At 50.0% G+C, this 26329-nt stretch overlaps 1 protein-coding gene across 3 annotated transcripts; it reads left to right on the forward strand.

The window, feature by feature from the left end:
* Positions 1–2334: 2334 nt before the first annotated feature.
* On the forward strand, positions 2335–22056 carry CXCL12 (C-X-C motif chemokine ligand 12). Of its 3 annotated transcripts, none has more exons than XM_081073727.1 (4): positions 2365–2520; positions 6496–6613; positions 8683–8769; positions 11380–22056. In XM_081073727.1, the coding sequence occupies exons 1-4, from the start codon at positions 2460–2462 to the stop codon at positions 11471–11473; spliced, it is 360 nt and encodes a 119-aa protein (XP_080929853.1). In that variant the 5' UTR covers positions 2365–2459; the 3' UTR covers positions 11474–22056. The 3 variants fall into 3 exon arrangements, with proteins under 3 accessions (XP_080929855.1, XP_080929853.1, XP_080929854.1); XM_081073728.1 differs by having other exon boundaries at positions 14098–22056; XM_081073729.1 differs by lacking the exon at positions 11380–22056 and having other exon boundaries at positions 2335–2520; positions 8683–10287.
* The last annotated feature ends 4273 nt before the right edge of the window (positions 22057–26329 follow it).

Consider the following 26329-nt stretch of genomic DNA (forward strand, 5'->3'; position numbering starts at 1 on the left):
CACCTACAATACAGATCCTTGGCTTCCCTACTCAGGATCATAATTCCCTCCCCCTCCCTGAGCTCCATTTTCCCACAACACTTAATCACTTTCTACCTTCTATAGATTCTAGTTACTTATGATTAGCGCCATTTTCCTCTCCTCCCCCAAACCCCCTCCATATAAACTCCAGGAGGACACGGGTTTGGGAGGCTTTTGTGGTTCCATTACTAAAATATTTGAAAACTTAGCCCGTGTCTTGCACATAGTAGGTGTTCAGTATGTATTTTAGTAAATGAATGGTGAAAGTGGTGGGCTCTGACGTGTCTCACAGTAATATGGGTCCTGGGGTCTCAGGGTACCTCCAGGAAGAAGGCCCTGGTTCCCCTCCGCGCCAGCCCACGCGGCCCCTCCTAGTGGCTGCCGTGGGCTGTGGGGGCAACACCTGATTTTGCAGCAAGAAGGAGGCAAGCAAGAGGCTTTGACATTTGCTTTGGCCAGACTAGCAGGCAAGGCTCCGCCGGCTTTCCCAGGCTCCAGACTCCCTACGTCCCAGCCGTCCGGTTTACGGCGGAGCCCACAGCTTTACCTGGCTTCTCAGTGATGTGGGAAGAGCCTGAGCCTTAGTCCACCAAGACCGGGGGCGGGAGGCACGAGTGGGCGAGCCGGAGGAAGAGGGGTGGGAGACTTCACCACCAGAGGGCGCCCGCGCCCAGCCGCCGCTCTGCAGTGTCCACAGCCTGCGCGGGCTCCAGACGGGCGAGCGCCCCAGCTCTCCTGCGAACAAGTGGAGGCCCAGGAACGCGAGGACTGTTTTCTTCGCTGGGTAGTTAGTTCCTCACAGGCGGGAACCAATGCAGTGGGATTCCCAGCTCTATGTCCAGAAGAGGGTTCAGCACAGGAGTGAATGAATGAATGAATGAATGACGATGAGTGTAGTTTCACAGCGCACTTAATGGGGCGCTGAAGTAGTTTTGGAAAACTAGACACAAAAGACACTCATCCCCAACACTGGAGTCCCAGAGCTCCTACAGCTTCCTGCTGACCGCCTCCACCGGGGGCCCCCAGCTGGAGCAGCTGAGCCCAGGCCCTGCCAGTCCTGCCCACTCCCTCAATGGGGGGGGGGCGGCTCTGGGACTCTGCAGGGACAGAGGCCTGGCCCCACCTTGCGCACCTTCGATGGACAAGGGAACAGAATCCACTCTACCGTCTGGCTATACGGAGAGGGGCAGGGAGAGGTGGCTGCAGCAGCCTGTAGTGGCTAGCAAGGCCCAAAAGGGCGCTTTTCTCCTTCCAGCGCCTCCGGCCTCCACGGAGGCCATCTCAGGGGGGCGCAGAGAACTGCCAGGAGGGCTGGACACCACCGAGGGGCATCTCCAGTGCTGTTTTCCGGACCAGAAAGGCCCAGGGAGGGCAGGCGGGAGGGAGGAAGGAAAGGAGTTATCGCAGCACTTTGGGTCACACAGAGCATTCACTGGGGAGAGGGAGAAAACACTGAAGTTTACACAATTATTTCTAGCTTCTATTTATTGAGCACTTCTCCGTGCGGAGCAGAGTCTCCTTCAATCCCCCCAGTTTCACTCCCCGGGGTGGGAACTGTGATTAGCCCATTTCCCAGTTGAGAAACAGAGGTACAAAGGGTTCATTAAACTTACTGAGAGCTTGGGCGGGAACTGCTTTTGCTTCCTTTCCACGGCACAGGATCGCATTTTAGAGCCCCAGTTTCACAGTTGAGGAAACCATGCTTGGCTAGTGAAACGATAGCCTTGGCTTGGAATCAGAATTGCTCCGAATGCAAAGATCCAGCTCCTACCATTTTAGGCCGAGCTTTGGGGCCATGGTGCAGCGGGCCTGGGTCGGTGGTCACATCGAGGTCCTACACTCTGAAAACAGGAGGCTCTTAGCTACCTCAGGTGCTGCCCACCCCATCAGCCCTCACCCCTAGGGCCGACTTTGCTTTTCCTTGGTTCTCATTCAGTTCTAGCCTATGGAAGTCAGTGTCTCCATCTGGACAATGGGGACAATAGCCAGCCCTTCCGGCCAGCCTCACTATGGGGCCAGGCTCCTCACTGCAAGTCAAACTTACAGAGCAGGGCCCAATGGGACCCGCGAAGGCCAAAGGCCTGACCACGCTACAGCCCCAGGAGCACCCCTGGCGCGGAGAAGGGGAGGCAGGGAGCGGACAGTCGGAGAGGCCCGGTTGGAGGGGACGCCAGGCCGAGACCCTGGCCGTCGGGTCCCGGCCCCAGGCCCGGCCCCGCCCCGCCCCGCCCCGCCCCTCCCCAGGCCCCGCCCCGCCCCGCCCCTCCCCAGGCCCCGCCCCGCCCCGCCCCGCCCCGCCCCGGGCTCCGCCCCGCCCCGCTCTCGCCTAAAGCGCCGGGCGCTCTCTCCTCGCCGACGCACTTTCACTCTCCGCCGCTGCGCTCGCTCCGCCTCTGGCCTTGGTGTCCCGTCCGCCTTCGCCGCCGCCCGCCAGTGCCATGGATGCCAAGGTCGTCGCCGCGCTGACCCTCGTGCTGGCTGCGCTCTGCCTCAGCGACGGTGAGTGCGCTCGGCGGCGCGGGCTGGGCGGGAGCCCTGCTCCCGCTCCCGGCTCTGTACGGGGCCGCGGTTCCCCTGCCTGCTCCGCGCTGCCCGGAGCGAGCCCAGTTCGCGCGGTTGCGCACAGGGCGACGCAGCGCATGTCGCGGGGCGCGCTCCCTAGGGATGCGGCGGCGGAGCCCCGCGCTCCGCGCCCCAGCGCTCAGGCGTGGCTCTCCGCAGCCCGGCTCGAGTTCTGGGACAGCCGTCCGGCCGCTAGATTTAGAGCGGGCTTCCGAGCGAGGTCGCGCAAGATAACTGGGTGTGCACGCCGGAATGGGGGGCGCGCGGGACCCTGGCCCTTGCCGGCCCCCCCAACAACTAGTGCCTTCCCGCGCCCGGCTTGGTTTCCAGAGGCGTATGGGCTCTGAGGCTTCGCTGCGCACGGAGCTGGAGATGCGATCCGCGGTTGGTGTGGGAGGGATCTCCACGCAAAGCTTGATTCGCGTTGTGCTTGTGGTGGCGGTGTGATCGCATGCAATAGCGTGGCTGCCCCTCCACTCGGGGCCGACCTTCATTTTGCGGCCCCCAAGCCAGGCTCCGAGGACGGGATGTACGGAGCAGCGGTGGGTTCGCGCCACCCGCGCGGCCATGCTTCTGCTCAGCTCCATGGTCCTCAGTGACGCCGTGTACCTGGGGCTGTCCGGCCACTGCCTCCCGGCCTCTTCCCGGGGTCCCCTACAGAGGCCCAGGGCCTGTCCAGGTCGCGCGTGCCCTAGCCCCCAAAACACACCTACAGACAGGCGCCGTTGTCAGCAGCCAGGCCAGTGCTCCACCTCAGAATGAGCGCTACCTGCAGAGTCCTTTCCAAGGTCTTAGGGCCACTGGGCAAAGTGCTGTCCAGCTTCACGGAGAGGTAGACAGCCTTTTTTTTTTTTTTTCCTATTGAAGCTTAAGTGAATCTCACTGTCCTGGCACAGGACACCACTGCTGAAAACCAAAATAAACTCTTTGCTCTGAACACACAAAACAAAACCATGTTAGTCAGGCCATGCTGCTAGTTCTATTCTTGGCTGCGAAGTTTCCGACAAACTGCAAAAGCTTGGAGGACATTCTGAGTGCTCTAGGTGCGGCTGAGGTCTGTGCAGGGCCCGAGCTCCTGGAGCACAGGGCTGGGTTCTGGGAAAACCCCTGCTGCATTCTGTCCTGCCATGGTCAGGAAGCCAGTGTGGGTAAAATGAGCATGCATGGGACTGGGCCAGGCAGGGGGCCTGGGCTTACAGAGATTCTTGGCTGACCCCTGGGAAGTGTTCCTTAAAAGTGTAGTAAGTTGTTGGTCAGAGCTGCAGAGGGACCAGATCAAAGGTGATTTAGAATTTTTCTCCTAGCCAAAAAAGTGTCCCAAACTGAGTATCTTCAGTGACTTCCAGGTCATGGGGGCACCCTGATTTGGGTATTAACAACTGAGAGGTCTGGTGAGCGTGGAGGTGTCATTGCACACTTCTCTGGGGAAATGGTGCTGCTCCTAGCTTCCCCATCCCCTGGGGAGCTGCAGAAAGGACCTAAATGCAGGGACCCAGGTCATTGAATCTTCAGCATAACTGATCTGGGGGCTGCACAGCCAGACTCCTCCTGACCCTGGAAAGCTTTGGTTGCTTTCCCCTCTTGGCAGCCAGGTGGCCAGGTCAGGGTCCTGGTCTCCAGGCTGGTGTGGTTCTCTTTGCATGCCAAGGCCAGAATACACTGTTGGAACTCTTGGAGCCAGAGTACCCATGCTGTGTCCCAAAACTGCACCTGGGAAACCCTGTTGAGGTTCAGATTAGGGCTCCTGCCCTCCCCCCACTGGTTGACCTCAGCCAAGCAGTTGGGCCCCTGAGTTCCTGGACTTCCAGGGGTTAAGCCCAGGGTGGGCCCCATTTTCAGACCAGCCTTGTCTCCTATATCTCCACTAGAGTGGAAGGTTCTCTGATAACTGCTCTGAAAAAAAGCCAAGATCACCAGGTCCCAACCCCTAGTAACATTTGGGCTAATCAGGTGTCTTTCCTGCACATCCAAAACACTTGCAGAAGTTAGTAATATTGACAGAAAGCTGGGGGAAAGAACACAAGGTGGACACAATCCACTGAGTTCTCTTGATAAGGGCACTCGGGGCTCTGTCACTTTAAAAAACCTGCTGAAATTCCCACTTGATAGGCAAGCAACTGGGTCCTGGGAGTAGGAATAAGAATTGCTTTTGAAGGAATGGATAATCCCAGGGGATGAAGAGGGGAAGAAGAGAAAAAGAGAAAGCCTGTGTTTTGAGCCCAGACTCAGCTCTGATTTCTGGCCTGATCCCCACTGCAAGGTTAGTGGAGCCAGAGCAGCTCCTTGGACATTGGAGAGCAGCAGCCCCCAACAGCCACAGCACTCACGCTTTGTACCTTCCAACTCCCTGTTGCTCTAGGGTTGGGGCCTGTCCTTTCTTATCACTGGCCCAGTAGCTGCTCAGCTCAGGAGGACCCATCAGAATTCCAGGGAAACATGGAAGCTGGACACTGGGAGGGGAGGGGAGACTTTAGTTCCTCCTCTACCCAGGCTGGTGAACCCCGAGCCCTGGGCTGGCTTTCCCAGGTAGTCTGGTACAGGGCAGTACAGACATAACCTGCAAGGCACTGGGTGCAGCTGCTAAAAGCCAGGCCTGGTGGAGACTTTCTGGAGTTAGATCGGGGTACATGGGAAGGTGCTCCAGAGCTCTCCAGCACTATGGGTCAGCTGAGTCCCTCAAGCCAGGCCTCCTTCCTCCTGGTTTTCAGGGGGTCAAATTTGGTCTTGGGGAGGAGGGATGGTCTGCTTTTACCCTGGACTTGATGGCTAAATAGGATGCTGTACTCAGGTCAGGGCATCTCTCAACTGAATGCAACCTTTAGAAAAAAAAAAAAAATTAAGTCCCTCACTTGCAAGCGTTATTGCAGCTTCCCCACCTCTCTTGCCCAAAGGCGCAGAAGTTCAGAACCACCAGGAGGCCTCTAGGAGCTCTGTAAACAGGAGTACTAAAAAAAAAAATTCTGGACTAAATATTCTCAGAGATACATTTATTCCCTGATGAAAGCATTCACAAACTCAAATAATTTGGATTATTAAGTAGGGCTTGGATAAAATCTACAGGAAAAACCCTCATAAATCCCAGCCCCCGCAAGGCTTGCAATTCTAAACTAAAAGGGTGAGGGTGGGTTGGGCAGGAGCGTTTTGCTAATTTACACTAATGAGTGTCAATTATGGCATTTTGCAAACTGGTGAATTAGCAAACAAAGACGTAATACAACCCAGGAGGCTGGTGGGTCCCTACACAGGCAATGAAAGCCACATTTGACTCCAGACCTGATAATCTCTATTTCTTCTGGGAAGTGCTAGGGAGAAAATGGGCCCCTGGCCTGCCCCTGGGGACTCCCAGGTAGGAAGCCAGCCTGGATTCTTTTGTGGTTACCAGGTCTTAAGGTAAATGTGAGACAAGAAGACTGCAGGTGGGGGAGTGCAGTATTCCCAGGAGAGTTGGGGTGGCTCCCGGGATGAGGCCTGGGACAGGAGCAAGGAGAGGAGCCTGGAGCCTCCGTGTGCCCCTCCCCGGTTCTGAGGAGGGAGGGCTTTCTTTGTTGGCCTTGGAGGAGGTAATCTTGCGAAGAATAACTGGGAACCTCAGTACCTTGGACTGAAACAGTTCTCTCCCGTGACTTACATCCTGTATCTTAAGACATCTATCTGATCAGGGGCTTCTTGTTTTAATTTCCCCACCCTCCTTCCTAAGGTCCATCTCTCCACAGGTCCTTTTGACCTCTTGGCCTGTAGAAGCCGAGCCCAAGGAGAAGGTCTTTGCCAGGACACACGCATGACTCATCCCATTGCTGTCCAACCTCCCATCATTCCACCACCTTCTCCCTGGGCTGCAGACCCAGACACGTGTGTATCTCTGAGGCCTAGCAGGATAGTAAGAGGCCGCCTTGTTCTCATTACCTCTTCTAGGGAAACCGGTCAGCCTGAGCTACAGATGTCCTTGTCGATTCTTCGAGACCTACGTTGCCAGAGCCAACGTCAAGCATCTCAAAATCCTCAACACTCCAAACTGTGCCCTTCAGATCGTGTAAGTTGGAGCATCATCATCCAGGAATGTGGCATCTACTAGGCACCTAACTGGCAGATTTGGTAAAGCTAGAGAAATGATGCAGGCCAAGTGTCCAGCCTTGAACTTGGCAAAATTAGAGGCAGCTGTTACTACAATGAAGCACTTGAGTGCACCCGCAGGCAGCAGTTTCCAAAGCCACTCTGAACCTTGGAGCCTTGCTGCGCTCACAGTGGTCCTGTCTCTTCTTTCCAACTGCCTCCCTTCAGCACAAGTAATGGCAGTCCATTTGGATGCACCTCTGGCTGGAGAAACAGGCTTCACCAGTCTGTGCTTAAGTAAATTAGCCAGCCCTTGGCTAGTAACAATTTTCTCTGTCCCGCCAGTTTCAGGGCCTTGGTGCTCTCAATGAATCCTTTCTCACAGCACAAACTCGCAAGACCCCAATTCAGCTGAAGTCATCTTTAACCATTTGGTGAAACTCAATGATCAGCTCACTTAACTGCAATGTCTGAAACACCACACCTGAGTTTGTGGTTTTGCTGGTGCTAACATTTTATTTCATTCGTGTGGGAAACGAGACAAACCAAAATCACACACACAGGAGACAGAGATCGCGTGGCCTTCAGTGCAGGAGTCTGGGCGAGGTGTGCAAGAAAGTCATACTTGGCTACCCGTTGCTTAGCCATCCAGTGCCCTGAGCACCCGTGCATACACACAGCACACTTATGTGTCCACATGCCCGGGAGGTGATGCTGGGGGTCTCCTGGGGGGAGCCCACCTCCTGAAAAGTCTCAATGCTGCAAACTGATGGGGATACAGCAGTTAGTATGAAAGCTGCAACTTCCTGAAGACTATTCTGCCCAATGCCAACTGTTTTTAGGTTTGATTTTCATTGTCCCTTTTTCTAGCCTTTGCTGCCTTGGTGTGTTTGTCATTTACAAATGTTTTAAGGCACGAGTAGATTAATGTTTTTTCACTTTGCTTGTAATAAAATACTAGTTGTCCTTCGAGAAGTATTGATCAGATACTGAATTTAGTGGCATGGGCCTGCTTGACTGTACATATTATGCTGGTTCACTTGCCTACGGATCCACCTTGAAGGTGAAGAAGTCACGTATAATTTTCGGGTCTGGGTAAACACAAAGTTAATAAACAGCAAGACCTAGATTTGAACTTCCATCCACCTTGCTTCAAGCTACAACCCTCTGCACACCTCCTTCACTAACTGGCAGGTTGTGTGAAGACCCTTCTGGGCATCCCAGAGCCCCTGTGCTGGCCTTAGGTGTCCTCACAGATCTGTGAGTGGCTGCCAGGAGTGTCCTCAGGCTACCTGAGATTCCCTGGCACTCAGGGCTGTATGGAAAGCGGTCTAGAGAAAAGCCCAGGTCCTCCTCCAGGAGTGTGCAGTCAGGCTGTGAGTGGACGTGAGAAGTGTGAGGAACTTTTAGAAAACAAGTGAGACCATAGGACACTGTGAACTTGTAAAATCTCTCTGGAAACCGTTTTCTGGCAAATTACCTATCCTCCCCCTCCCCCAGCCCGTGCAGCCCTCCCCTCACTGCACTCTCACCTCTCCCCATTCCCCAGACCTGTCCTCTGCAAGTCTCCTGCCTCCAGGCTTACTCTTAAGTCTGTCTTCTACGTACTATCAGGATGATTTGCCAAAACAAAAATCTAGTTCTGTTACTCTGCAGTTTAAAGTCCTCACACGTTCCCATAATCCTGCAGACAGAGCCCTTCTTCTTTGCCCTTCCATCTGGCCACAGGTTTCTCGAGCATCCTGTCCCCCACTAGCCCAGTTCCTACTTATCGTTCAGTGTCCAGTGCAAATGATCCCTATGGGAGTTCTCAATGGACTGCCCCCTACAGACCTTTGTCACTCCCCATATCTCTGCTGTGAAGCTTGCCACACTGATCGCATTGTGTTCCCCACTGCATCTGAGTGCCTCCTGACCCTTAGCCTGCCAAGCAGGCCCCTGGCTCCAGTCAGAGTCCTGACACAGATGTCGGACGCGCAGATGTACTGGTCGCAGCATGGCTTCCTTCCCACTTGGTCACCGGCACACTGTCCCCTCTTGTTTTGGCAGGGCAAAGCTGAAGAACAACAACAGACAAGTGTGCATTGACCCGAAAGTGAAGTGGATTCAGGAATACCTGGAGAAAGCTTTAAACAAGTAAGCACACAGCCAAAAAGGACTTTCCACTAGAGCCACTGGAGGAAAGCCAAACCTGTATGAAAGACAAAAGGGGAAGTGTGGGGGAGGAAGGCCTGGATGTGAGGGCCAGGCGTGCCTGCGGGCAGGGCACTGATCTGGGGACGTGGGAGGTTTGCCCAGCGTGTAGACAGCTGCATTTATAGCATATGGTACGATATCACAGCTTATGTGCATTTGCGCCCCTGACCCTTGCAGATTAGCTGTTTTATAACTGGGGTTTTTCTACAAACTTGTATTATCTCAATAGCATTTCCCATCAGTCACTTCCCTCATGATCGTCAAAATCATCATCATTCTCATTGTCCTCTTTTAAATCAGTGATTACTTCAAGATCTGTATTTGGTTTGTTTTGGAGTTTTTCCTCTTCTCCCTGGGGAGTCTGGGCACAGTCAGGTGATGGCCAAGCATGGAGTTCAAACAAGTGTCCTTTCTCCAGACACTGAGGTGTGGGGAGGACTGGGGGTGCCCCCTCGGGCGCGCCCCTCCTGGAATGAAGGCCCAGGGTGACTCAGACACTGACCATGCTAGGCAGCGGCCACCACCAGCACCGTTTCCTTCAAGCTCGGTGAATGGACCTGTGGGCTCCATGTGGAAGCCACCATCACTGGGGACTTGTGCTCAGACACCCTCTGCAAGTCATTCTCAGCCCCTCCCTGCCTCCAAGAGCATGCTTTCATCTCGCTTCTGCTTATCACGTCTGTACACGCTCGCTCCCTTGCTCGCTGCTCAGGGAGGAGGGTCATGGCTGGGGCTCCCGCCCCTCTTCCCATTGCCCTCCTTCCTGCTCAGGCCCTCTGTGAGAATCTATCTGCTCAGGCCTCCTCCGGACTAGGGCTGGCCTTCTGGGGAATGGGACACCATGCCTTCGCCTTCCCACTAAAGACAAGTCTCTGCAGAATCAAATGTAACTTTCAACCTGAGCGCTTGCTTTGAGGAATTTGCTTTCTGTGATTGCCCCTGAAGCCTGTGTGTGCTATGGAGGCTCTAGAAACACTGAGGTTTGTGAGCTCTGAGGTGAAAAAAATAAGTGAGTAAACAAGCCTCTTGTTACTAACCCCTGCTCCTGAAGCCACAACAGGGTTTCAGGTTCTGATCAGAAATGTTGGCAAGATGAAATTTCTACACATAAATGTGATCCACAGATGGGCCTGATGCTATTTGTAACTTCTTGCAAGGCATTTTTTTATATATTTTTGTGCACAATTTTTTAAACATTTCTTTAGAAAACAAATGTATCTCAGAATATATTTATAGTCGATCAATTCATACATTTGAAGTGGAGCCATATGAATGTCAGTAGGTTACGTTTCTCTATTATCTTAAACTACTGGCAATTTGTAAAGTACATATGACATAGAAATGTGATTGCAGCTTTTTAATGTTAGCCACAGTGTATTTTTTCACTTGTATTAAAATTGTATCAAATGTGACATTATCTGCACTGGCAATAAAATGCTAATTGTTTCATGATATGAACATCCTACTGTATGTGGGAATTCATTTACCTACAGTAAAAGCCATCAGTGAGATGTGGAGTTCTTCCATATTTCCCGAGTTTATGAGGACCAACCGGCCTGCTAGTCAGCTGCTGTGGATCTCTTCTGCCGAGGTCACGTGCGACAAAACATGGGGCTTGCTCGGGGTCAGGATAGATCCGCAACTCAAGTTTTTGTGTCTTTTTATTTTTATTTTTAACCCAATGGAAGCAGCAGTACTCGTTTTCTGAAGAATAATACTTGGCTCACTAATTCCTCTTCCCCTTTGTTCTCCTCAGTTCTCCTAACATCCCCATGTAATCTCTAGAGACTCAACCCTGGTAATATCCAGCTTTCACATTTTCCCATGTAAAAATCCCATAATTCCAACCCATGGTTAATATCAAGCTTTCTGAGGAACAGGTGGTCTTATCCCATATATCATGAAATACCATTCAGCTTGAGTCATTTTAATGGGACAGTCATGAGAAAGTTGCTCTCATAAAATGCTGCTAACCAGCTCTCTCCTTGCTCTCCAGAACAATCCCAGTCATTCCCAGGGGGTCTGTAAGCATCCAGAAAGGAGAATGTGATGTGGGCCTCCTTCTTTCTTGTCTCCTGGATGGCCTCTGAACCTTGGGCCTCCAGCTCTAATTTGCAATGCAGAGATTTTTCAGATAAAGCAGAGAGTTCAGCTCTGCACTGAGAAAGAAGGAAGCCCTGGAAAGCAGGTTGGGGTGAGATAGGAGACCATGTCCAATCAGTGGCTGGCCTTCACATCCTTTTAGATGTGAATTCCTTTCTCCACTGGAAGCCCCAGGCTGTAGGGGAGTCAGGGTCAAGGAGGCAAATTGTCAATTGCTGTCACCAGTTCACAGGTGTTGTGGAAGCCCATGTAACATTTTTTTTGAATTGGGGCAAATGTCTCATTTATTTTATGGAGCATGGATGGACAGTGCTTGGCCCAGGGGCCTCCAGGCCTGAGACTGAAGACAGTGAAACCAGTACACGGGCCAGGCATAAATATTGTGCAGACTAAGACAGATTCTTGTTTATTTCAACATTATTAATGGTTCTACTAATTTTATCGAAGGGGACGCAGAGAAGAAAAAGTGGGGAAAAAAGAAAAGATAGGAAAAAAGAAGCGACAGAAGAAGAGAAAGGCTGCTCAGAAAAGGAAAAACTAGTTACCTACCACCTGGAGATGGACTGCAGTGCACTCTGCCCTGTCCCCGTGCTTTGTAAATCTGCTCTCACCTCCCAGGGCAGACACCCTGCCTCCTGAGTGGCCCTCAGACTTCCCAGGGGGAGCAGCGCTTTGCAGCCCCTGTGACCACACTGGCTCCTGCTTTTCCATGCTTATTAAGGTTCCTCTGGGTCTGCTAAGTTATGAAGAAAGTAGTTGCACAGAAACTGGGGTTGGGTCGTGGGACACAGACACTGTGTGCTCTGGACTGTCTAGAACAGCTCGGACTCTAGAATGGCTCAGGACTCTATGCAGAGTGGCTGGGGTCTCCAGCATTGCCCCACGCCCCACCCCCCTCATGCCCCCACCCCAGCCCTCCATCCCCTCTCTTAGAAGGCCCTGACTTACAATCTGCCATCCTGTCTGAGACCAGCATGTGGCCACCTGGCCAAGCACAGAGCAGTCTGCTAGCCCAGCAGCAGAACCTCAGCCAGGAGGGGGCATGTGCCTTATGTGCTCTCATTTGTCTCTACTCTTGCCACCCATCCTGGCCTTCTGGGGCAGAGCTGGCTGTGGCCATTACATTTGCAGGTGATAATTGACTCCTTTTCCCAAGTGTCCATTGTTTGGCCCACCACCTCTCTGCTTGCTTGGGTGGGACTTTTTTAGCCCCTGTCACTGTGCCGGGGGCTGTGTGAGCAGCTTTACTTCCAAGCTAGGATGGATTTCTGCAGACCATGCAGGGAGAGCTGGGATGAGCCCTTTTGCTGCCAGAGAGCAGATGTGGAAGTGCTTCTCAGGGAACCTCCTTGCTGGGTAGTTCATTTTGTAGATTCTTTACACGGGTCCCGGACGACATGGAGGAACTTTGCGAAGGGGCTGCAGCTCCTGGATTCCTAGCTTATCCCCTCCCCCTCCAAGACCCTGTGCAATTAGGTTGCAGGACACAGCTGCCTTAGTCTTCACTCATGGGAAATATCTGCTTAAAGTGGACATGGTTCAAGTTCTAGAACTTTCCTCACTCCTCTCCCTACAGAATTATGTGTGAGATTTCTTGCCAAGTCTTTCTAATTTGGACCGGAAGGATGGGATCACGAGGGAGGGGGAGGGAGAGCATGGCCCTGATGTCAGTAGAGCTTTGAAAAAGGATGCCTTAAATATCTACTCTTCTCCCCATCCCCCATCACACATAAACACACACCTTGAACCCCAGACTGCTGGTTATAATTTCAGTACATGGATCCAGAAAGAGGAAGTGGATGGAGGACAAAGCAGATGGATTTCAGGAGAAGAAAACTCCAGGTCCCTGTGTGTCAGACTCACCTGGGTCGCACAGCACTGTGTCCCCCTCAACCTCTAATGTGCTCCTTTGTGATTGCAGCATGGAGCATTACTGCCTACCTTTCCCCAGTGGAGAAACATCCCACTAGGGCCCTGTAGCCAAAGACCTTTTGTGTCCCACTGCCACCCTTTCAGCTGGCTGTCTCCCAGCCTGGGCCCCTCTTGCCAGCACCGGGGGTAGCAGGCCTGCTCCTGGGTGTGTGGGGATCACTCACCCTGCCCTCCCACCTCTGAAGGCATCTGGATGTTAGCTGAGCTGCCCAGGGCCTCGGTCCTTTCTGAGGCAGCAGCAGAAGTCCAGTGTGTGGGAGTTCGGCTGGGCTAGTCCTAATTCTTAGAGAAGCACCCACGAGAGGGTAAGACCTGCGCCCCCATTGCTGTCCTTCATTCTTCACACTGTGGAGCAGCTATCTCTGTGCCTAGAGAGGGTGACAGGCCTGCCCTGTGCACCGAGGACAGCTAACTGCCCTCCAGTAGCAGTAGGTCAGGCCATTGCTGCTCTGAGGTGACAAAGTGATTTCTGCAGCGCTCATGGGGACAGTGCCTCCCACTTGTCGTGGGAGAACAGGGCCTGCAGGGATTAAGAGAGCAGGAAACAGGCAAACACCATCCTGCCCTCCCATCACTCCACTGGCCCTGGGCCTCACTGTATCTGACAAGTGGGCATAGACTCAGCCCCACTAAAGGGTCCTCCTGGGTTACTGGGGAAGAGCCGAAGAGCCGGACCTGCATGCCATGGTGGGTTGAAACTGGGCAATGTTCACACATCTGTATCAGGTGAGCAATGAGGGGCCACTCCTGTGCCCAGCCCTCCAAGGCTACCCCTGGCAAGGCCACTGAGAGATCCCGGGGCAACTATGGGAGTAGGGGGGCAAGCGGTGGTACCCAGGCCCTGGATGGGCCAGCAGCCTGTGCTGGGCTCCACGAGAGGCCACCGAACGTCTGCACTGGGAGAAAGCAGCGTGCCCTGTCCTGTCCTGTGACCACTGTGCCAGGCCAGCTCCATGTCCTCGTTCATCTGCCATGCCCTAAGCTTGCTGCACCAGTCTGTCCCCTCCGCTTCCAGCCCCCATCCATCCCTCTGCTTTGGCCATGCTATCTCTCTTACTAGCCTCCCTACCCAGGGCCTTGGAAGGGAGAAGAGATGCGGCTGGCTGCTTCGATTTGGAATTCAAAGATCAGGAGTGGGGGGCTGGCTGGAGTGGGCGGGCTTGGCCTCTCAGTGTGAGGCCTGGCCGCTGCGGGAACCCGCCTTAATGGTGTCTCCCTCTCTTCTGTTAACAGGAGGTTCAAGATGTGAGAGGCGCAGGTTGTGTCAGACGCCTGAGGAAGCCTTACAGTAGGAGGCCAGGTCTGAGATCAGTGTTAGGAAGGGACCCCAGCCCGGGAAGACCCAGTGCATTTCCCAGGGCTTTGTTTTGCACAGTTTGCCTTACTTTCACCATTTGATTATGTAGCAAAATATATTCTGTTTCTTTTCCATTTAGCTTGATTACCCAATGTCACTGGTGACAGGAACTTAGAGTAAAACCATTATTTTATGTTATTATAATATCTTTCCCAATGGAGCCCTTGGTCTGACTAGGGTTCCTGAGTTTTATGTTCTTCTAAGCTGCATAGGCTGGGATCCCAGACTGAGAACTCCCCTCCCTCTCCCGGAGTCATCAAGCAGGACCAGTCAGCATGGGCAAACCCTAGTGAAGGCTACTGGAGGGCTAGGCTCCAGAGGGCTAGGTAGGAAGCTGACCTTCCTACAGGTGAGCTTCCCTGAGCTGCGGCAGGCAGGAGGTGAGGCCAGAGCAGGGCAAGATGCACCCTTCATCCGAGCTCTCCTCTACATCCCATCACGTTCTTCTCATCATTCTCTCTCTCATCCATCATCATGTGTATCCAAGACTGTCTCCATGACCCTGGAAAAGGACTCTCTCGAGAAGAAAGCTTTAATTTAAACAGGGCACCAAGAACAAATCAAAACGTATTCTGTTACAGGTCCTGGACACGCTGCACATCTGTGTCTAGTTTGGAATATTGTGTGTTGTCCAATCCTGTGTTTATGTTCAGAGCCAGTGTCCTCGGTGCTGCATGGTCAGTTCCTCATATGTATGCAGAGGCTGAGAGTGAGGATGTGCCCCTTGGGGTCTCTGACCAGGCCCCTGCCTAGGGCTGTGATAATTTGGGTGGATGACCTTGTTTCCCACTGATCAAAGCCATGGGGGTCAACGGAGCCAAGTGGACTTCGGTTTGCAGCAGCACTGACCTCTGAGGACACTGCCTCCATAGATGCTGGTATGTCAGCACTGTAGTGAGTTTATCTCGTTGGGTCAAGCCCAGCATTATTTTGGGACTAACAGAAATAAGAAAAGAATTCTCAACTCTTTTTGGTTTTGAAATCCCGATCCGTAAAATAACCGAGCTTGGGAATGTTTTTCCTGGTTGGACTCTCACCTCATTTTGGGTCACCATTTGGCAATCCCATCATCTCTTCCCTTACACTGTGGCCCCTGGACCTTGTCACTGCTGCTGTTACCCTGTGCTTCCAGGAAGCCCAGCAGGCTATTTGTCTTAGAAAATGATGGCACATTTGGGAAAGCTGGGTTAAGGACCCTGATGTTTGGGCTGTTTCTCCTTGCCTACTAGGGCAGTTTGTAGAGTGACATGAAAAAAATTAAATTTTTCACTTTTTAAAAAGGTAGGCACTGAGGGTTTTTTGTTTGTTTTGTTTTATTTTTCATTTGGTCTGACTAATTTTGCCCCTTTGGTTCAAGATCCTAGTAAACTTTTTAAAATTAAGCAAGTGGAAAAAAAGAAGGGCAAAACAAGGAAATGTATCAATTGACAGGACATTGCAAATAACAAGCAGAAAGTATATTATAGTAAAATTATCTTGAATTGTAGGTGTTTTTAGATTCAGTAATGTTTGGGTTATTAGTAGCATGTGTTAGGCATTTCCATAAGTGTTCCTTAAAATTGGATATTCATAGTAGAAGGGCAATCCACCAACCAAATAAAAATTCACATCCTCCAAATTATGTTATATTAAAAAAAAGTGTATGGGGACTTTATTAGTTGTAAGGGATACAGAACTGGTTTCAAAACCCTCTTTTGAAATTAACCTGTCACTACAGGGCTCCTGAATTCTACCTGAAGCTATTGAATTTTCAGTGGGAGGGTCATTTGCCAGGTAATCCAAGATATTCAAAAATCTGGTGACAAATTTGGAAGCATCTTCCCTTGGAATCTATGAACCAGAACCTAAATCTGTTACTCTGAGGAAATAAATAACGCCCCTAAATCTTGACTACGATTAAATAAAGAATCATTTCTGTTTCTCCCCTATAGGGGGAAAAATAGGTAAGAGTAGAAACTGCAGGGAAAATTATTTGTGTAAAAATTCCTGTTTTCGATTTGCCCCTAAAAGGTGACTTCCCGGCTAAAGCAAATATGCATTTAAATGGGCCATTTGCAAAGGAAAAGGCTCTCCCTGTTGCTTTCAAAATACAAGTCAAGTGCCTCAGGTGTTCAGGAGTTACCCAGCAGTTCCTTCAGGCCCAGTGCTGCCTCTACCCGACATTCCCTTGGGCTCAGCGTAACCTCCAGGGGGTCCTCTGCTGCCAGCCTTTGCATTGCCCGGGGACGGGGGCGGGGCACAAGGGGCACAGATGTGCTGTGTGTTGTAATCTGTGCTATGTGTTTGCGCTGTTGTTTGTCCTGCTGTCTCAGGCCAGGTGCTGAGACCCCAGCGAGGGAGGCTCTCCTTTGCTTGAGCAGAGGGCTGCGGAGCCCCTGTGTGAAGTCCAGAGTTTCAAAGCCTTTCCAGTGATCTCATTTCATCCTCCTTTTCTGACCATGGCCTGGTGTGATCACCATGGGCTCCCTGGCTGGGACGTGTATCACCTTTCCCAGGTGCGGCGCCTTTTGCAGCTGGATAATTGTGGGGTGCTGGTCCCTCTACACATCTCCCCTGACCCATTCTGAGGGAACCCATCCCTGGGAAACGCTCCCTAGAAACGTCCGCATCCCCTCAGCAGGCCACTGACAGCCAAGTTGAAAACCCCACAGAAAATAAATTATCCCGCCGCCTCGCTGGACTCTCAGTCTCTGACTAGTGATGGGCTCAGTGTTACATGTGATAAATACTGTATTTTGTATTGTTTAAATTGCATCTCCCAGATAATGTGAAAATGGTCCAGGAGAAGGCAGCTTCCTATATGCAGTGTGCTTTTTTAAAAAAATAAGTAACAACTCCTTTTGAGAAACAATTTCTACTTTGAAGTCATATTAATGAAAAGATGTATATGCACTTATAATTGTCCTAATAAAGACATGTATTCAAATGTAGCAGCCAATGGATTGAAATTAGTATTACTGTTTGGAATTTTCCAGACTTGATTTTTCTCCCTCAAACCCTGCAGAGAAGGGTGTGTGATCGTAGCTGCAATGGTTAGTGGGAAGCAGGCTGTTGTAATGTGAAACATGAGCAAGGATTCTAAGTGCTACCCGCCTCTCTTGGTGCACTAATGTGGAGCTGGGAGAGACATACCCTTTTCTCTGCGTGTCCATAGTGTGGCTGGAGCCCCTCTTAATGGCAAGCTAGTCCTTTGTTCTAGAAGGATGGCTCTGGAAGAAGGCCAGGTGTTTGTCTGACAGCTGTGGAGAAAGATACCTCCACAATGAAAATGAAAATTCCATTCCTTCCAGTTAGTTACTCAACCTAAAACCTTATAATAGTCATCTTTGATTTATTGTATTCTCTCACAACTCCAAGCTAAAGCATTAACAAACCCAACTAGTTGCTTTCAGAATATATGCAGAAGTCAATCACTTCTCACCCCTGTCCTCAGCATGCTCAGTGGGTGATGAGAGGTGGTCCCTGAAGGCACTGCTGAGGACCAGCCTCCAGGGCCTTTCCTGTCCTGTACAGGGGCCCTTCTGGCAGCTGATTCTCTCAGACTGTCCTGCACACTGCACACAGATGAGCCCCTCATACAGGTCTCTTGTCTTCACGGGGATCACGCCTTCACGCTTTCTACCACATTCTCTCTGGTCCCTGTCAACCATGCTGGAAAGGAGAGGCCTGCACAAACACCCCGAATGTCCCAGTCCAGATTGTTGTGCCCTCTGGGCCTCTTGCCCACAGGTCCTGAAGTGACCAGGTCACCGCTGTGCTCAGAACCTCGTGTGTTAAGCATAAGGTGACCGCAGTGTGGTTGCTTAGGGACAGGAGGAAGAAAGGAGGGTTAGAGGAGGCCGCGGGGAGAGGCGTGTAGGTGTTCTGCAACAAGTGTGGTGTGAAGGTGAGGCTCAGTCGCCCCAGCAATGGTACTGAAGCTCAGCATCATCAGGAGGCAGGATGGTTAGTCTGGAATAGTGTAGGGGAGCCATTTTTCTCCCTCTCTCAACTTGCTGCTCCCTGGGGTCCACAGAGCTGGAATCAGCTCACACCTGCCTCTACTTACACCCTCAGCAAAGCTCAAACACCAACTGGAGCTACACGTCATTCGACTTGAGCTTCTCCTTCTCAGCTCACAGGTGGGGAGAAGCCTCCTGGTGGGGGTCTTGTTGGTTTCCTGAGTGGCTGTGCAGCACTGGTTCCACACACTCTACCACTATTCTAGCACTAGGAATTAACCACCTCCGGGTTCATTTTTAGGAATATTGACTCTTCACAACGATGTCGTGTAAAACAAAAAGTTCATGGCCCACCGAGCTCTCCATGGCGGCTGGCCCTTGTTAGTCAGCGATATCTGTGGTGTCAGGCTGCACTAGGTGGTATGGAGACGCGTGAGCGAGACAGCTGGCTCCCTGCTTTCATGGAGCCTATAGTCTGGGGGACTGACTTACAATTAAGTGAACGTTTTCCTAAAGCTGGTACATGTAGGACAGATGTCAGGAAGCGAGAGCACCATCAAGGGCCCCTAAAAGTAGCAGTGGTAAAGGGGGGACCTTAGAAACGTAGGCTCTTCTGGGGGTGACCCACTGACACACAAGGATTGCAGTTGGGAGCCCCTGTGCGGCCCTGCTGTGAGTTAGAAACAGGAGCTTATTCTGCCAGGGGTACAGCTCACACAGGAGCCCAGCATGAGGGGAGAGGAAGCTGGATTTCAGCCCCCGCACTGCACCCCTGTGTAGGGCACAACTCTCATGGATGCAGCTGACAACTGCCCTTCATAGGGATGGGTCCAGGCAGCTGGGAAACGCCATGAAGGGGTCCCCTCAGCACAACTACTGGATGGTGTAGACCCCAGCCCAGGCTGTTCAACCCAATTTTCTGTCCCAGAAACACAGAGCTGTGATTCAGACCTCATGATGTCCTCAGGGGTTTGCTGTGCCTATGACTGAGAACCACGGGAGTGTGGGTAGTGGGAGCCAGAGAAGCAGAGGGAGCTACGACTGGATGAAACAAATTCAACGAGAAAAGTGGGGATGAGAAACTTCTTAGCCCTAGAGGTGAGGTGTGGCAGCTCACGGGACAGGAGTGACTGCAAAGCTCCCTTTTGTGGTCCAGCCACATTCCCTGCTCTTGGGGTCTGGGTATTCTAAATAAATCTTAGACTTGAGAGCTAAAATGGGGATTTTTGCTAATTACATGCAAATAACCATCATTAGGGGCAACTAGGCAAGCAGAGTGGGCAAGGCAATCAGGCAGGAAAGAGGCAGTGGTCTGGCACACACATGTTATGTCGGAGACCTTCTCCCCCTTTCCCCTCGCCAGTCTCCCCAGGGGTCTTTTCTGGGCCCTCTCCCTTGGCTTCAGCTTGAACTCCAAGGAAAGACCATTCAGGCCTGTCCTTGCTACCCTGTTAAGATTGATAAAGGACCCAAAGGCATAGCCCTGAGCCCCTCCCTGCATAAAAGGTGCACAGATTTGGTTACGGCCTAGACGCTCTTCTCTCCATGAAGGCATTCTCCAGCCAACCCAACTTGCCCAACATCAACTGTGGTGAGACAGCTGGACACAGTCAGCCTGTGGGGAGCTCCAGCCCAGCCCCACGTGTGTGGAGGGGTGGTGAGGCTCTGCCCCATAGCCTGTGCATGCAATGAGAAGAACAAACCCAGACACTGGAGTTCTCGATGCATCCAGTCCTAAGGCAACCCCTGCCAAGCTGTAAGCTCCATAGTGTCTTGTTGGGGATGGGGTTGCTTTGTTTCCAGTGCCCAGAAGAGCGCTTGTCACAGTGGGTTTCCTAAGCATTTGATGAGCAAGCTGATGCCTCAGGTTGAGAGCCGTCACAGGCCCTAGGGCTGCAGCCTCCAGGCAAGCCACAGCCAAGCCCTGCTGTTTCTACTTGACATGGAGCCACTCCAATTTCAAGGAGGTTGCTTTGCTAAGTTTTCAGGAGTTAACGTTCCTTTTACAGCAAATGAGTTGCATCTAACTCTTGGCCCATGAAACCAAACAGAAACAAAGCAGAGTGAAGCCCTAGATGGAGCCTCCCTTCCTTTAGTCTCTGCTCACTATGACCTTGTTATAAAAGTCTTTGCAGACTTCCCTTCCCTGTCCTAGCTCAACCCTCACTTCCCTCCCCCATGCTCTGGCTCATTGCTGTTTCCTTCTCATCATTATTGTGCTGTCTTCTTTCAAAGCCACTGACCATGTTTACTTGTTTATTGACTGCTTCTCCATACAAGAGGGTTAATATCATGTGGAAAGAAAGGGGCTTGGTCTGTTTTGCTCACTAATTATTGTTTGTGTCTACATAGAAGGTACTAAAGAAATATTTTTTGAATGATTCTCTGGTAAATCAGCAAAATTTTAACACACTGGAACATTTCTTGCCCATCTCTAAAATGAAGACAGCAATGCCCTCCTCACAAGGTCAATGCCCTCCTCACAAGGTCATGAGTTTGCATCTTCAAGGTCACACTGACAATCCATTATTTGGACCCAAATTTCTCTTACTCCAGTGTTTATATATTTGAGATCACACACACTGCCCCTTTTCTAGAATCCCTTGACCCTTCTTCCCCCTGGAGTCCCCAAAACATGAAATATTATAATGATTCATTTTCTGTGAGCCTAGATGAAAGAATTGTCCCTCCCACATTATTCTCAACTGTGAAATATTTCCCTCTAAAATAAGACAGAGGTGCCACTCTCGCCACTTTTGTTCAACATAGTATTATAAGTCTTGGCTAGAGCAATGAGGCAAGAAAGAGAAATAAGAAGTATCAGAATTAGAAAAGAAGTAGCAAAAATGTTTCTATTTGCAGATGACATGATTTTATGCATAGGAAATCCTGAAGACGCCACCAAAAAAAGTTAAATATTGATGTAATCAATGAATTCAGTAAAGTTTTAGGATGTAAAATTAACATACAAATATCAGTAGCATTTCTATACATGAATAACAAATTTTCTAAAAAGAAATAAAGAAATTGATTCCACTTATAATATCATCAAAACCAATAAGATACTTAGGAATAAATTTAACTAAGGAAGTGAAAGACCTCTACTCTGAAAGCTACAAGACATTGATGAAAGAGATCAAAGACACAAGTAAACAGACACTAGACAAATAAAATAACGTTGTCAAAATGTCAGTAGTACCGAAAGCCATCTGTAGTCAATGCAATAGTTATCAAGATTCCTATGGTGCTTTTACGGAGGTGGAAAAAACACTTCTAAAAGCTCCTAAAAATTTATATGAAACCACAAAAGACCCCAAATAACCAAAGAAATCCTGAGAAAGAAGAATAAAGCTGGAAGCAGCAAACTTCCAGATTTCAAGCTACAGTATAAAGGTATAGTAATAAAAACAGCATGGTACTGGTATAAAAACAGACAAATAAACTCATGGAACAGAACTGAGAGTGCAGAAATAAACCCAAGAATGTGCAGTCAACTTGTATTTGACAAGGGAGCCAAAAAATTCTCCGTGGAGAAAAGACAGTCTTTTCAATAAAAGGTACTGGAATATTTGGATATCCACATATAAGAGAATGAAACTGGACCCATACCTTATGCCACTCATAACAACTAACTCAAAATGGATTAAAAACTTAAATTTAAGACATGAAGCCATGAAACTCCTACAAGAAAATAAAGCTCCTTAGTATGGGTCTTGGTAATGATTTTTTGGAACATTTCTTTGGTCATCTCTAAAATAAAGATTTGTTGTCACCAAACAAAATTGAACATTTGTTTTCATACTCAATGCCCTAAATGATGCCTAAAGCACACTAAAGCACAGGCAATAAAATAAAAAATAAACAAGTGGACCTATATAAAACTAAAAAGCTCTGCACAGCAAAAAAAAAAAAAAAAAAAAAAATCATCAACAAAGTGAAAAGACACCTATGGAATGGGAAAAATATTTGCAAACCATATATCCAATAAGAAGCTAATCTCCAAAATATATGAAGAACTCATACAACTCAATAGCAAAAAGTCAAATAACCCAATTAAAAAATGGGCAAACAACCTGAATAGACATTTGTCCAAAGAAGATATACATGTGAAAGGCCAACAGGTACAGGATAAAAAGCTCAACATCACTACTCATTAGGGAAATGAAAATTAAAATCACAATGAGATATCACCTCATACCTATCAGGGGGATATCATCAAAAAGACAAGAGATAACAAGTGCTGGTGTTGCTGTGGAGAAAAAGGAACCTTGGTGCACTGTTGGTGGGAATGTAAATCGGTGCAGCCACTATGGAAAACAGCATGGAGATTGCTTGAAAAATTAAAAATGGAACTACCATATGGTCCAGCAATTCTACTTATGAGAATATATTCATAGGAAATGGAAACACTAACTCCAAAAGATATCAGCACCACGTTCATAGTAGCATTATTTACAATAGCCAAGACATGAAAACAACCTAAGTGTCCATGAATGGATAGATGGATGTAGAAGATGTGGTATCTATACAATGGAATATTATTGAATCAGTCATACAAAAATGAGAAAATCTACCATTTGCAACAACATGGATGGACCTAGAGGATATTACACTAAGTGAAAAATGTCAGACAGAGAAAGACAAATACCATATGATCTCACTTATATGTGTAGTCTGAAAAGCCCCCCCCCCCAAAAAAAAAAAAAAACTCAGAAAAAGAGATAAGAATCTTTGTTACCAGAGGCAGAGGGCAGGGGTGAGGGTGTCTGGGGAAGTGGGGATTGGAGGAAGGTGGCCAAATGTACAGATTTCCAGTATAAGATAAGTGAGTACTAGGGATGTAGTGTACAACAAGATGAATAGAGCTAACACTGCTCTGTGACACACAAGAAGTTGTTAATAGTGTAAATCCTATGTGTTCTCATCTTAAGGAGAACGTTTTTCCCCATCTTTCTTTTTTTCTTTCTTTTCTCTTTTTTGCATCTGTATGAGAAGATAGATATTAGCTGAATGTATTGTGGTCATCATTTCACAATATATGTAAAGCAAACCACCGTGCTGTACGCCTTAAACTTACATAATGATGTTTATCAAGATTTTTTGATAAAACTGAACAAGTGAAAGGATCAGTCCTTTCCCAGAGGCACCGCCTTCTGGGTGCTCCTCTCTCATGTAGGTGAAACCAGAGGCCAAACGAGTCCGAGGCTCGTGCTGCCTGTGCCTCTCAGCCAATAGACTGACATAGCAGTTGGCCACAGAATAAGTACTTATTATCAGAGCACCAGTGGTCTGAGAAGGCAGTGGGTTAACACCTCCACAAACTGCCTTCACATTCTCAGGTTGGCTTGGAGTTTTTAAAGGAAAATCTGGGCTTTCCTCCAGAGGCTACGTGAAGGTTCCGGGGCTCTGCATGGAGCCTTCCCTCTGGCCACTTGATTCCATGGTGGAGTCAGCAACCCAGGAAAAAGGATGGGAGTAGCCTGGTAGACCACTGAGATTGTGATCAATAAGCCTAAGGGTATTAATCATAAGTTTCAGGGTAATTTTCTAAAACAGGGATCTGGGTGGGACAGGGGACATTCTGAGCTCAAGCCACAGTGAGTTGATGTATTGTTAAGTTATAGGTAGGTCAAGGAAAGTTGAGGCCGGGGACAAGGAGAGGCTTCTAGTATGGGGTGCCAACTGGGCTCTGTTTCATAGGGACCTGCACATACACTTTGGGCAGACCACAGCGTGGCCAGTGCTGGGCCGGAGTCCAGGGAGAGGATAGCCATAGCCACTGCAGGTCCTCGGGGTGAGATGCCTGCCGCCATCACGGGTCTTGCTCGGGGCAGTGGGCCACTGGCCAGGCCTCAGGACACAGCCTGGGCTTAGAGGAGCCAGACTCCAGTCACCGCCAAGTGGAGCAGAACTGTAAATGGGATCAGCTGCTGGAAACCAAGACTGTGTCCTCCCACAAATGAACACGGCTGGGAAGCGGCAGAATGGGGATTCCAGCTTAGGCCTGTTTGGCTCCAGACAGGAGCCCTTACCCATTAGGATTCCCGGCCTTACTTCTAGGGTTCTCCATGCCTTTCCCACTTTCTTGCCCAGGTAGAGGCTTTGGTCCTTCTGGCGGCTGCTGACTTGGCCTGAAGTAGATGCTCACAGCAGACCTGGGAGAGACAGCTGACTCTCTGGGGAGGAAATGAGGGAAGGGGCCAATAATTCAGCAAGGACTAGATGCAGTGGTGGCTGTGCTCACTTTTCCGGAACATTAGCTGAGCTCTTCTACAGCCGGGGAAGGTGCTCATGAGACGAGGGACTGGTCAGTCAGGAAGGCCCCAAATGTAGCCACAGGCTCCCCTTGTCCTGGCCTCTTCTCAGGCATTTTCCAGAACATGGGACTATCAGTACAGGTCACATGGGCTTGTAAGCCGTGAGGAAGCAACAGTTGTGGGCATTTCTGAGCTTCAGGGAAGGTGGCTCCCCTTCAAGCTACTATGGGAACCCCCATAGTGGGCCTTGGTACCTGGGAATCAGGTCTGCCAGGGACCAGCTGTGTCCAGTTCTTCCACTGAGAGAGCACCTGCGCAGAGGCTGTGAGGGCCTGCCCCAGACTCAGGCATTGAAGGGGGACTGAAGGCTAATGCATTCACTGCATGGTTTCTTAAGTCAGCATGACAGAGTTCCCAGCGGGGATAAACAAACACTCTGGTCAGGCGCTTTCCATTCAGCTGATATTTCCAGGGCAGCCTGTGACTGCCAAGCCCGTGGAGGTACTTTCCAGGTTGTCTTCAACCTGCCCAACATTTCCACGAGAGACCAGCACTCTCCTGTGCGACAGACACAGAGATTGAGCCCAGGGCAGCTATGGATCCTCCGTGTCTCAGAGCTGGGACATCTGAGGGCCAGATCTGGTCTAGGGCTGTTGGGCTCCAATGAGACAAACCACCTGTTCTTACACTTGCAAAGCAGTGCCCAGGCAGAGGTGGGCTAATTTCCAGGTCTGCCCTGTATGGCCCAAGGGTATTTCTAAAGTTTCAGTGAGAGTCCATCTAGAGGAAATGCTGGGCAAACTCAGGCTGGGCAATCAGTATAGCCTGTCAGAAGCAGCAACGTGAAAAAAAAAATGCAGTAGTATCGAACAGAAAAAAAAGAAGAGTGTGGGAAAGATTGGCATATGTCACACCTACCAAAGGGTAAAACAATTTGTGTGTGTGTGTGTGTGTGTGTGTGTGTGTGTGTGTTTTATAATGTCAAGTGCAATTTTTATTGTAGACTGTGGTCAAAAAAGCGGACTGCCCTTGTGTACATAAAACCCAAGGATGAATGTGACTCACCCTCCCCGAGCAGAAGAAAAGAAGTTAGAGGATGACACTAGATTTCCTTGATTTAATTAGAGTTTTAAAAACATTCTAATGGTTATAAAATCAGGATATATTTTACAATTACAGTACACATCTAATGGCTATTTTTTTCTTTCCATGTGCTCTGTAGGCTTTACAGTTAATTGATGATACTGCAGACCCAGAACACCACGTCACAGCTGCTACCCTACTTGGGGCCTCCTGTTCTGTGCTCTTAAATCATTATTGACCTAGTCCTTCTAGAGCATCTGACGAATATGCCTCATGACGATACCACTGCTCTGAGGCCCAGGTGAGGACTGGAGGCTCAGAGAGGTCCAGGCAGTGTTTGGTGCCACACATGGGCTGCAGCTCTGGAATCTAAGAGCAGGGTCTCTGTCTCTGAAGCTCACCTTTGCGCTTTCTGAGAAAGGCTGGGTTTGAGCCACCCCAGGAAAGGGGCAGTCCTTGTTTGCTCTGTGCTTGTCCAGAATAACAAAGCAGATCTCACCCACAGGACACTTTCCCTGTAGCTGCCAAGGCCTGTGTTCTCAGGTAGCAGCAGGCCAGGACCAAATCGCCAACACTGTGCCTCTTCAGAGACCTCAGTTCCAAAGGGGCAGGACTCATGGAGACCCCTGCTCACCTCCCCAAGCATGGTCCTTGTGGACCTGTGTTCTGGGTCGGCACCTGGGAAGCCCTGAGGGGCAAGGGCCTGGAGCCTGCGGTCCCAGAAAGGGAAGGACCCAAACCCCAAGATTCCCCCTGAGGGGATTGCCTCCTGAGCAAGCATTGGTCTCAGTGATGCTATTCAGATACCTTTTCAAAGTCCTTAAAGA

This window comes from Rhinolophus hipposideros, assembly GCF_964194185.1.
Source record: "Rhinolophus hipposideros genome assembly, chromosome: 15".
NCBI lineage: Eukaryota > Metazoa > Chordata > Mammalia > Chiroptera > Rhinolophidae > Rhinolophus > Rhinolophus hipposideros.